The 13,595-nt window shown below is 35.3% G+C and overlaps 1 protein-coding gene across 3 annotated transcripts in view; it reads left to right on the forward strand.

The window, feature by feature from the left end:
* LOC139978842 (neuronal acetylcholine receptor subunit alpha-7-like) overlaps positions 1 to 13,595 on the forward strand; it is a 72,681-nt gene that overhangs the window by 32,272 nt on the left and 26,814 nt on the right. For 2 of the 3 annotated variants that reach the window (XM_071989372.1, XM_071989371.1), the window contains exons 3-4: positions 599 to 643; positions 12,628 to 12,779. In XM_071989372.1, coding sequence (XP_071845473.1) covers positions 599 to 643; positions 12,628 to 12,779 — 197 coding nt within the window. The remainder of the gene's footprint in view (positions 1 to 598; positions 644 to 12,627; positions 12,780 to 13,595) is intronic. The other variant, XM_071989373.1, reaches the window with a different exon arrangement.

The raw sequence follows: 13,595 nt of genomic DNA on the forward strand, positions 1-13,595 counted from the left end.
AGATTACGAATTATGATTACAAACAATGTATAGTAATTACAAAGATATGTCACTAATTGCGTGGTGGGGAGGGGAGATGAGGGTTGTAGGGTGGGGGGTTAATTCAAATTAACTATTCGAGTTCTGAAGTCAAACTATATAGATGGTTTGAATATCTTATTCCTTTTGCGTTTTCTCAAATGTCACTCTTTAGTTACTTTGTGTGTTTTAATGGATGAATGATCTGATTTTTTTTTTGTTGGGAGGGGGGGGGGGGGAGTACCAAAATAAAAGTATTCATTTTACATGTGTATTGTCTGTTTTGGTACAATGATAATACACTATTTTAACAAATTGTTTCTCGTTCATCTAGATTACGCTTGAATGTACATCTTAAGAGATCATATCAGTTTGAAATGAATGCTGTTATATGTGATTATAAATCGCTTCTATGATACGTTTCAGTGTTGACATTTTCCAAATGCGATGTTAACCTAACAGATAAATAGAACTACCGAAGCTTACCTATGGAGAATACCGTATTCTTATCAATCTCAACACAACTTGAATATCAAGAAAAACTGACAAAGTCCTTGTTTGTTATAATTTCACTCGGCAGGAATATATTCATCAGATGACACCTATCCGGACCCGTCTATTATAGGTACATATCTTTAACACCTTTACTTAATATATATATGTATATATATATATATATATATATATATATATATATATATATATATATATGTATATATATATATATATGTATATATATATGTATATATATATAGATATAGATATATATAGATATATATATATAGATATATATAGATATATATATATATATACATATATGTTTGTGTGTGTGTGTGTGTAAATGTATGTATATGAAACACTGTGTATGAGAATGCCTTGTGATGGTAATGAGAAAGGGTGATGATTACTAATATTAACAATTGTATATTGTCCATGTTAAAGAGTAACACGCTGTATATGCATGATAAAGCTTTATAAAAGCTAACAATAAAATGTTATTGTTAAAGTTATGTGCATGGCGTCGAGAGCCCGTGCCTGTCCAGAGAGGTTTATATCAACGGACCCTCTATTTGGAGTCTTCACGGTCATTAAGTATACTATACGGTGGGCATACAACATTCTTTCCAGGATTTCCCATTTTTGTCACACGGCCCTGGGTTGTATTCCCCCCCCCCCCCACCCATCCTTTCTGATTGAGTCGCCCGGGTAGCAATAATACATGTGTTCATTTACAACTCATTGTAACGAGAAACTCTTTTACAGCGTTAATACAAGGTTTCCATTTAAGTTAACAATTGTCCTGTTTATGTCCTTCACTGCACCCATCGTCGCTCCCGCTTATTAACTCCACCCCCACCCCCCCCCCCCCACCCCCATTATTCCTTGCTACGCATTTTGCACACTTTAAGTATAACTGTATGTTGTATGTATGAATGTTGTAACGGATCGCTGACATAGTCAAGTGTCAAGGTTTAAATTTAAATTCATTTACGTAGTACCCAGGAAAGTATATGTTTCACACTATATACGCCGAAGCAGTGTACGAAAGCCCCGATTTTGTCTTGTTCACAGACATGCTATCATCTTGGATATACTTTAACAGCTTCGTTTCCGGTTTATCTTTATTCATTTGATCATTCATCCGATTCTTCCGTGAAATATATCCTCTGTAGAAGGTGTTAGGTAGTCAGGGAAATCTATTTCTCATTTGTGTCGTTCTTCCCTTTTCAAACTGACGTTTACTCCATGACATCGTTTTATACCGTTTGTCTGCTCTGTATACTGAAGGGATTCAAAATAAAATGAGATCTTCGTGACAGCTATCCAAGTCGTTTGGTATAATGTTACCTTAGGTGTCAGGAGGCCAAGAAGGAGACATTTAAATTCACCAAATTAAATAATTCAAAACGACAAATTTTCGAATATGTGCTGTAGAAGATGTTACTAAGTTATACAGTTAAGCTTCGCTATATTGATATCGCGAACTGTCGAGTATAAATTCCCAAGCTATCAATTTACTACTTAGTTGACCGTAAAACTGAAATTAAATAGAATTATTCAGTTTTTATGCTGATCCTTTTTTAAAAGAAAACAAAAGCATAAAACGCATCGTTAATGTTCCGATTAACTTAACATCATCAAATTTCATTTTCTCATCTGCGTTTCCTCCAGAGATTGGGGCTAGGGGTCTGTTTCGTGGAATAGTATAGTAATTGCTTGAAATGTTTCAAAGCTGAGGGGGCACACTAGCGGATTTTAATACAAATTATATAAGTTGCGTTTGGTTATAGGTACCGTACCATAATGAATTGCTTCTATTGACTTACACACTAAATCCCAAGACCGCTAGACAAGGGCGTAGGAACCGGGGGGCTGGGGGCGCCAGCCCCCCAGTGAAAAATATGGAGGGGCGGAAGTATCATTCCGCCCCCCCAAGTCAGAAAACCCCTTTTTCAAATCCAAATGAGAAAAAAATCTCATTTGGAGCACCAAATTGCATCTAAGGCCAGGTGAAAATGCAAAATTATATACAAAATGGAGTGGGTGGGTTGAAGTGTGCTATATTGCAACAAATTGCATCTGAGGCCACCTGGAAATGCAAAACAATTCCAAAGGGGAGGGGGACACCCCCTCCCCTTAGACCCCTCCCCAGGCCGGCCATCAGTCTTCAGCCCCCCCCCCCACTCAAAAGTACCTTCCTACGCCACTGCCGCTAGAGCATACATTGAAGTTTTCAACTGACATGTCCTACCCACCGTATGATAGCTGATGGCTTAGGCTATTACAGTACAATTCTTTTCTTTTTCTGGTTTGCCACCAAGACTGTTTCGAATTTGAGCTAGCAGAGGTCGATGTTTAGCACAGTGCTCCCCCAACATATCTGCCAGCTGGAATCTTCCTTTTTGACTCACGATTTTCTAAAGAGCCTTAAATCACCTTCAATCCTCCAGATGTTAAGACCATCATTAGTTTATGTCATCCTTTTCAAAATCCAATCACATAAAAGAGAATGATTATAACTGAAAAAAAATGCCAAAAATTTCACGTCAGTAAATCCATTTGGGTCTCTTTCCCCGACAATGCATGGTTAACCTTCCAGGCGGACGAACAGTTCTCTAATTGTGGTATGGTACCAATTTACGTGAGGTTGTGTTATACGTGGTCGCTATATGTGACAGTATATGTGTTTGCTTTAAACTGCTCTGACTATTGCATGTAATTGTTGTCTGTATATATGGAATATATATATCTTCCTTCACGCATTCCTATACCCAAATAGCATGGTCACACAGTGTACATTATATATCACGTGACATTACTGCATTGAGCACTTTATTTTTGCGAGCCTTTTTTTTCTGCTTCTTCTTTTAGCCTTTTTTTTTTGGGGGGGGGGGGGGGTTCAGTGACATTATATAGAAGATTATCCTTACAAAGACGTCTTCAAAAAGAAATTTGGAGTAATAACCCATCTTGCATTTAATTGCATTTTAGGTTATTACATTACCAGAAGTGTGTTGTAACTACCATATCTTCTACTACACTTTCCGGTTTATTTGGTATCGAGAAACAGAGCTATCAGTTTTACTTGAGGTAACATGTACCGATCTGTTCAAACCATCAGCTAGCTCTCCCTTTGTTTCTTTGATAACAATTTCATCCTCTTGTTCCGTGAGCAGTCATGACCGTGGGTGGGGGGGGGGTCATATGGATACAGCCCCGGGGCCAAGGGCAATATGAGCTTGAGAATAACCCTGTATCCAGGCCTGATAGGGCGAGATTACAACAATTACAGGCCCCGGTGTCAATAAGGGTCGTGGAAAGATATGGAGAATAGTATAATGTATTCTCTTTTGCATTAAATTCTTAAAGGAAGTTTTGATAAATTCTTACGAAAACAAAGGGCTCGGTGACATGATTTGCGCCAGGAAGGGGAGGGGTGGCTTGAGCTAGCCCTTGACACCACTGTCCGTGTGTGCAGTATCTTGATTGGTAGTAAAACGAACTGAAAACAAAGATGTCTTTCCAAATATTCTCAATTTCGTTTGATTAAGGTTAACTTTATTTACCGATCGTAATAATGACACTGCATGAATTCTAAATACCACGTGACAACTTATAAACAGAAAACTAGAGCATGCGTTGTGGTATAACTCTATAATACGTAAGCCCCTGCCTGCCATACAGTACGAATAGCATATTAGCACCAACACCATACTCGCGAATACTCCCTCATTATATTATTAAAAAGTTAGGTCGGAACAAAGTATAAGTTTAAAAGTTGATCAGTCAGCCGTTGGGCTGCAATTCCGGAACTATTTCCAATTAAAGGTTTTAATCCTGATACGTTTGTCAAAAGTACAGAAGTTAGTCAGGCCCAGTGTATTCGTCTCTTTTAGTTTGATGGACATATCCCGGTGGGTACGAATCCCAGGGCGATTCTCAACTTTCATTAGCTAGTCTCGCCATATTTCCATCTCTCTTCATGCAAATTCTCTCATTCTCATTCTCATTCTCTTTCTCCTCCTTCTTCTTCTTCTTCTTCTTCTTCTTCATCTTCCTCTACCTATTATCCCTTTATTCTCCTGACTGTCCTCCACCTCAGGTGAACTCTAACTTCCTATAAACCATCTCATTTCTTCAAGTGGCATTCATCGCCTAATAAAATCTTCTCCTATATGTCTAGATATTACTTTTCGGTTTCCCAAGATGCGTCGAGGGAAAATTGGTCTTATGTGACAGTAGTAGCGTTCTCCCATCAGCTCTCCTCCAGATAAAGAATAGTTATATATCAGCAGTATACAGGTGGCGAAGTTTAATATGTAATGGACTGCTATGATCAATATATGAATAACTTCAATCCTCGTAAATATAACCTTATATAAAGATGATCACAGAGGAAGAAATAGTCGATATTTCTGATTGAATTAAACTTTCAAGTTAAGTTGTTTAAATATAACCTGGAATGAAATCTTGTTTATCGAAACATCAAATTACCAAGCAGCTATTGGTTAATGCATGATAATTACATATACCAATAAACTATTAAAATTGTTTTGCCGTGCATGTACTATATATTATCATAAAATAATGTAATAGTATATTAAGATGGGAAAGGACAAATCAAGTCTGCAATATCATCATTCTTTAAGTATAACATAAACAGTTGATTCGATTTTCTTGAATTTGATTGTGTTTCTCTTACCATTTTAATTTTTTTTTTTCGTAGAAAGGTGATACAAACACGACATTAAATATCAAAAACAACTATTTTTTTAGCATATTCAACGATATAACGATGAAATGTTCAACTTAACACCTGCTTAATACTAATAGTTAATAAGATGTAATTTCACAAAACAAGGAGAAATGTTCTTAAGAAAGTTTCCTAAAAGGGTTTAAGTATACAATTCTAATTCCAAAGATTGAGACCTCACTCCTTGGAGAGTGTTCAAGATGACCGCTGTGTCCATGAATGAGAGTCGATCATATCATCAGAGCTGATGCTAACAATTTAACTCGGACAGAGTTAAAACACTCACTTGTCTTAAAGCTAAACTGAGATGAAATCTTTCTTTTGATATGATTGTGAATTCTGACTCTTCGAATTAAGAATGTATAATAAGTATAAAGTAGTATTCTGTATCTTTAACTGATATTAATGTAATTTGGATTAAAAAGTTCATTGTTTAATTTAAAACTACTTTATTGTTACACGACGAAGGCTGCATGTGAACATTGTAAAGTTGTTGCTTATAACTTTAATCTCTCGACGTAACTTAAATTGTAATAAGAATTGATATTTTGACACGAAATTTTGAAAGATTCATTAAAATTAACGACTCCTATTCCGCTATTTATAGGTGAGAAACACAAACAGGATCTATATGATCAAATAAGAAATTAGATCAACCGTGCTATAAACGGCCTTCGCACCCTGGTATTACAACAAAGAGTATCTAAGGCACGAAATTCCATTAAAAGAAACACATTTTTATATTGGTTCTATTCTGAAATAGCGAAACTTGTGCCAGAAACGCCATTTTCCATGAAAATAAATGAATTGGCCATAAAACGATTGACAGATACCGGCTAATGTTTATTTTAATTCCAAACAGAGTACAAAAAGAATGACCTACTTGGCGACCTCTGTCAGTGAATTAATTGACATAAAAGTTTAAATTTTGCAAAGAATAAACATGTACGGTTTATTGATACTGCATTTAAACATATTGCCAGTTTGAAATTAGTTTCAAACATTTATTTCATATACAATCAAGAAGAACAATGTCTTTGTGTATAAAATAAAGGCAAAATAGTCACGAACAAATAGTTCAAGATAAGTTTATAGCAAATACTAATCTAGTTTCTCCTTCGGCATGCATCAGGCTTTAAGTACCAGCACAGGTAATTTACCTTGCACTGGTGTCCATTCCAGATTTCCAATGTTCCCACAATCTTTTAGACCTTCCAAATGGCTAACGTTGGAACAAAAAAGTCACGCTAAAACATGAAAACGTGCACTATACAAATTATTTAAAACAATGGAACCGATAGCAACAATTGTTGACCCCCTTAACTCCCTTTAGACTAACCCCCCTCTCCCCCCCCCCCGAGAAAGTAATATATTTCTGGCCACGGATCTATTGCCTAAGGCTACCTACCTGAATTCGATGAATTTAAGCAATGGATAACAACCTTTTTGTTAATATAGTGATGCAATACAAAACATAATTCCTTTTTTTCCTTTGAAGTTATATCACTTACTTTTCACTTTTCAAGCATTATCTAATAAAAAAGGAGTTCATTGGCCAGGCTGTTCGAAACAATAAATTTCAAACTTTCAGTGTTAGCACAAGCATTAAAACTTAGTGTTGACTCAATACGTCTCATACAAAATCTGTTACATTAATAACTTCTTTTGAATTCTAATTTCCTTCTTTATTCATTGTTTCATATACATTCTCTCTTTAGATTATTTCATTGTTTATCTGTGTGAACTCTTGAGATCCAAGTTCTTATATATGTATATATATTGAGAGAGAGAGAGTGAATATTATAACCCAAGCAATTTATTCCAAGAAAGTATACGAGCCCACACTGACCTCTAAGTAAACATTTAGTTTCCGCTTGGAAATGTTAAGTTTGCTTTGCAAAAGCAGGACGGGTTATTCAATTGATTTTAGAAGTCCATGTAGGATGGAATTTGTTCAGTTGGGACTAAGTTAATAGAGAACAGCATATATTGTATTCTCATTCACGCTATTTTGACCATATCAAAGTGATAAGTACTCTGCGCCAATGTGTCAAGAATATATATAGGCATACGTAGCGTCAGACACTTGTTAAGTATAAATATATATATATATATATATATATATATATATTGCGATCATTTTGCGATCATCAAACAATTTTCTCTGTTCTTCTTATGAAAACCATCTTCGATAGATAGCGCGCTTAATCTTCTTTCCATTTAGACTTGTTGCCAATGAGAAACTTTCCGAGAACCTCGAGGTAGATAACGTCACATGTTTAAATGCGCACAAATATCATGGACGCGTGTCAGTCACGTGTCACTACAATAGATTTGGCTATAATTCATCCCAGCAGTTTAAACAATAAATCGTCAATAGACTACGTTATTAATTTGAAAATGAAACTCGAGACGACGAAATGTTCGTTCCAAGGGTACTCTGGGTGTAAAACATTGCACTTCATTTAATGTTCCTTGTGCGGGCCTAATCGCACTATCATGTAGTACAGCTAACCATGGAATCCCAAACGTCCTTCAAAATTTTGAAAACTGGGCCTTGAGTTTACCTCGCTGTGTTTTTTTTTTTTTTGGTCTCTGCATGATTTTGATTTATTATGAAGTTGTAAACATTAAAATAACAATGAGGCGTCGGAGCAGACAATATATGTACAGCAACGTGCATGGCGGGAATGAAAACGTAATAAATAACATTTTTTACTTATTCATTTAAGTTGGCATCAATAACATCCCATTAATAACATACATGTTGTTATTATTACTATTTGGATTACCGAGGATATCAAATCATACCACAAAGTGCTCCGTATCGTAAGTGCATGTTAGTATTTTGGGGTTCAATACAGATAAGGGCCTTTGTGAGAAATGATATTGTGTGTACGTATTTCCAAGTATAGAACAAATTTGCTGTAGCGTACGGCATAAGAGCAGGGTGTGAGTCGATCACAGTATACTCTTAGCCAGTAACGTCTGCTACCCAGCCCCCTCTCCTCACCCGAGGAGTCCTACACATTAAAATAAAGACTGACGTAGCAGAAAAATTAGGCAACGAATTACGTTAATACCAAAATATAACAGCGAAGAATCTATGTAATAATAATGATGATAATGATGATGATGATGATGATGATGATGATGATGATGATGATGATGATGATGATGATGATGATGATGATGATGATGATGATGATGATGATGATGATGATGATGATGATGGTGATGATGATGATGGTGGTGGTGGTGGTGGTTTTGGTGGTGGTGATGGTGGTGGTGGTGATGGTGATGATGATGATGATGATGATGATGATGATGATGATGGTGATGATGATGATGGTGGTGGTGGTGGTGGTTTTGGTGGTGGTGATGGTGGTGGTGGTGATGGTGATGATGATGATGATGATGATGATGATGATGATGATGATGATGATGATGATGATGATGATGATGATGATGATGATGATGATGATGATGATGATGATGATGATGATGATGATGATGATGATGATGATGATGATGATGATGATGATGATGATGATGATGATGATGATGATGATGATGATGATGATGATGATGATGATGATGATGATGATGATGATGATGCATCTATATTCCTTCTCTTCACCTCTCTGCTCAGCCTACCACCCCACCCCCATCCACATCCACCTCCGAATAGGCTGAGAGAGTTCCACCTGCAAAGGGTTTTACCTAGAATACTATAAATAATTTTAATAGCTTTACGGAGTTCAACAGTTCGTCACGATATCATCTACGTAGCTTTCGTAACGTCCACGCTTTCCACCAGGGAGTTGTTGCACAACACGCCCCTGGTTTTTCCCAGATGTCCAAACGGCAGCATACCTGTTATGACAATTTACAATAAACTATTGTACAATCAGTCGCTTTTTATCCTACGATTTATCTACGCACATTCCTATGGAGTCGTTCATCTACTGAAGATGACTATTAACTTTTACAGAAAGGTATTAACCGACCGGAAACGTAAACTTTAACCATGTGGTGACCACATGATGTTTTGTCAAGTGCATAATGCCCCTTCGCCGAACCTCATTATGGCATGTTGTTTTATCGAGGCACCGCCATCTTATCAAGAATGAAAACCTTATGGTGAATTCGTTATCGAGATAAACAAGCTCTTGAACAAACCAAAGAGGTGCGACATCTCTGCTGGTCGTAACAATAAAGAAACAGATACCGTGAAAAGGTTTTCTTTACCTGGACTTTAATGATTGGTCGTAACTGTCAATATCTGCCTTGATACCATTATCAACATGTTAATTAGCCTCATAAATGATATCTGGTGGGCTATATTAATGGGCAGATAAACAAGCAGATGATAGTACTGGTTCTATTGATAAGTCATCTAGACTGTCGAATTAGATCAAGGAATAAGACAATGTTAATGCAATCAATCCGCAGAAAGATAATGGAAACTGACTAAATAAGCAAATCAGATACCGGTTACCTAATGGAGAGAAATAAAAAAAGATAGATAAAGAGAGGTGGGGTGGTGATGAAGCATAACTGATCATGTGGATAGAATGACCGTATTAAACTTTATATGGTGTTTGTTTCATATTTGTTTCTCATCTTTCTGATAAAAGCCAAAACTTATGATAAAATACCCATTATATATGGTCTGTGTCATTGATTTTATCTTCAAATAATTCGAATTAGAGAAGTCTTCCTAATCTCTAATGTTATTTGTGTATGTAGTTCATCGACACTCCACCATGATTGAAACAAAAAGTACAGACATATTCCTTTTTCAATTTTATGGTTCAATGTTTAATGTGGAACAAACCTATGCATGGGTAAACTTTAATAAATTGGTACACTATCCTACATAGTACTCAAGTGTATACAAAAAATATATATACACCAATGAATGGACGTAGGTCGATCGCCAGATAGGCCTTTATCATCATCTGTAAATTATGATATTTGAATATTGTGGTGATGTTGTGTTAATTCAAGGGAGCCATATAAGCAGCTTCGATTCCCTTGGTACGATCTTTTTCTTTTATATTCTTTACTAGCCTCCCACAGATTATTCACGTTCAGTAGAATTGACTTCATTGCTAGTAAAAGCAATTGAATATTTTGACGTCACAATAGGTAATTACGTCAGTCGATAATGCAATGGATTTGTCATCAGCAATATTATCATTAACCTCGTTCCAATAGGACGAATATATCTTTTCAATCTCATTATATTGGATACTAACTCCTAACGTCATTCACTTTGACTGAGATAAGAAGTAAGAGAGAATATTATAAATAGGCTATATTGCAAATCAAGATTTTTAAACGCAGTTTTCTTTCAAAATTTACGAGAATTTCCCAATCGTACTAGATTTGAAGTCGATGAATTGAATAAATACAATAGTTCTTACTCTAACTAATATTAAGTAGGATGACTGTATATACTCTGCCCCCACCCACCCCAACCACACACAATATATATATATATATATATATATATATATATATATATATATATATATATATATATATATATATATATATATATATATTAGAAACAAATGGCTGTTCCTTACGGTATCTAGTGTTGCCGTCCAGATTAGTGTCAGTACATTGTCACATCCATTTACACCCCGAGTACCACTACAAGGTACCCGAGTTCATATTATACCAGTACAAAGTCACGAGTATGTAATTTATATACGATGAGTACAGTTACTAGAGCAACCAAGCGAGAGTACGAATGCAGAAAAAATGTACTCGAGTACGATAAGAGTACAGACTCGAATTCTATAAGTCTGTCGTCCACAACAGAGATATAGAACACCAACTTTAAAAAATGGCTTATATAGTGGGAACGTGTTTCAAATATCGGGGGTTGCATATATCAAAGTTAATCCTGTCAACAATATAACGTAAGAACAAATATTCCTCCACCCCTCCGCCCGCACCCCCACCCCTCTATTAACCTATCCAATCACCTGTTTCGTACGCTGATGCATGTGTTTTTTGTGCATGGCAACTATGTAACTACATAAAACCGTTTTATGTTTTGTAAAACAAACTATGTATTTATATATATATCAATATATCAATATATATATATATATATATATATATATATATATCAATATATATATATATCAATATATCAATATATATATATATATATATATATATATATATATATATATATATATATATATATATATATATATAAATACCCAAATGCATGATAGGTAATGGATTGTCTTGATATACCCATGCATGCAGCTCTGTTGGTGGTTTGGCAGAAAAGTTGGTGCATTCTCTCTAGAACAGAACAATACGTCATATTACGCGGTATAGCCAATGAAAACACAATCGCGTTCATGTATAACCTCTCTTACATAAATAGCTACCAATGAAAATCAGGGAAGTGTGGTTCATGTTCTGAGGGCATCCATGGGAGTACCTGATAGCATTTCAGTGTGTCACCTTGGAGTAAGCTTTTTCGTTTGACATTACGAACATTGTAATTGGCGAGTTAACTCAGCAATGCTTTTTAGATAACTTCGACATAAATGTTAATGTATATTCCTCTTTGTAAACTGAGACTGGAAACAATATTCGCTGCAACTTTTGTATGTAAAATTGTCATTAGAAATATTAATTGTAAAGGTACCTGTGTTTTTGAAATTCTATCGATGTTCTTTAAAAAGCAATACAAGCTTTCCAATCCACATAACAGGGATATCTTTAATATTATATTTTCCTGTCAATCTGCAATTTTCCTTATTCGGTTCAGCTACGTAATTTTACGTGGGTACTGGGTCTAAAAGTTTCTGAATCTTCATAAAAAAGAACATGCAATGAGTGAAAGAGAACAGATTCAAATCCCGTATTCATGGCTTGTACCGTTGGTGAGATATAACATATACTGGACTTCAACGTTTTAACATTTAGGAAAATAGCAGTTTCACAGTAATCCTATTTTGTTTATTTATTAATTTTTATATTATTTATATATTTAAATTTATAACAAGGTCTCGATGAGTTCAATTGTATTATTAAAACTACGAAACGCAGAGAATGTTTCATCACAAATTATTGTTTTATCTTTTCCTTACTTTCACGTATTGGTAAACCATTCACAGATCATACGACAGCTTTAAACGCTTCTCTCTTTACATAAGCCACATAAGTGGCTCTTGGTCATATTTATTTAATTTTTAGTTCTTATTTTCTTAAATATTTTGCTATTTATTTTTGGCCTTACACTTAGTAAGAACAATTTAAACTACAAATAAATAATTTGAAAAAGTTACAATGATATTTTTAATTTCTGTTGACAGACGATTTACCAGGTCATAATGAACGACGTCTTCTGACTAATCTTCTGGATAATTACCCACATAGGAGTATGGTCTTACCGTCCGATAGCTACGATGGGGAAAATCCATTACAGGTCTCCATTGGCATGACCTTAGTACAGATTTTAAATGTGGTAAGTATTTATCAATTTAGTTATGATAATGACAATTATATATGTATTTATATTAATATATAAAATATATATGTATGTATATAAATTTATAATATATATATATATATGTATATGTATATAAATATATATAATATATGTATGTAATATATATAATATATGTATGTTTATTAGTATATATAATATATATATATATATATATTTGTGTGTGTATGTAATATATATATACGGTATTTCCCAAGTACCAGACCGTTCATAATATATCAATAAATTATTGTAAGCTATATGTGATGTAGTGAATGTATAAGACCCATTCAAAGGATTGTATACGTTAAGATACATGACTGAATCTGATAGAAATTCATGGTCTCAAGCTGCTACAGTTCCAATTGACGGTAAATACCCACAATTAACAAATACTTAGTAGTGTCACCGTTATGAACAAGCTAGTCCCAGAGGCGTAACTATAGACCAAAGAAGCAGGTGCGGCCGCACTGGGCCCGGGCCTTCAGATATAAAATATTGCTTACCACAATTCCAGACAATGCTTGATTTTATATTTGGAAATATGGACTCTCATTTGGGGGCCATATCCTTTTCTACACGTGGGCCCTGTTGCTGGCCGGTCCTATGCTACCTTTGATCACAGCTAATGAGATGGCTGTACTGGTGACCACGGGGCCGGAGACAAGTCCCCTCTCTAAATATTTTTTTGTCACAGCAATGATTTTTACGCAAAAGTGCACCACTGGACATTGGTCGCCTCCCATCCTACCCCACCCTGCCCCACCTCACCCCATTTCCACTACCACACATTTG

Source organism: Apostichopus japonicus, chromosome 13 (assembly GCF_037975245.1).
Source record: "Apostichopus japonicus isolate 1M-3 chromosome 13, ASM3797524v1, whole genome shotgun sequence".
Classification (NCBI taxonomy): Eukaryota; Metazoa; Echinodermata; class Holothuroidea; order Aspidochirotida; family Stichopodidae; genus Apostichopus; species Apostichopus japonicus.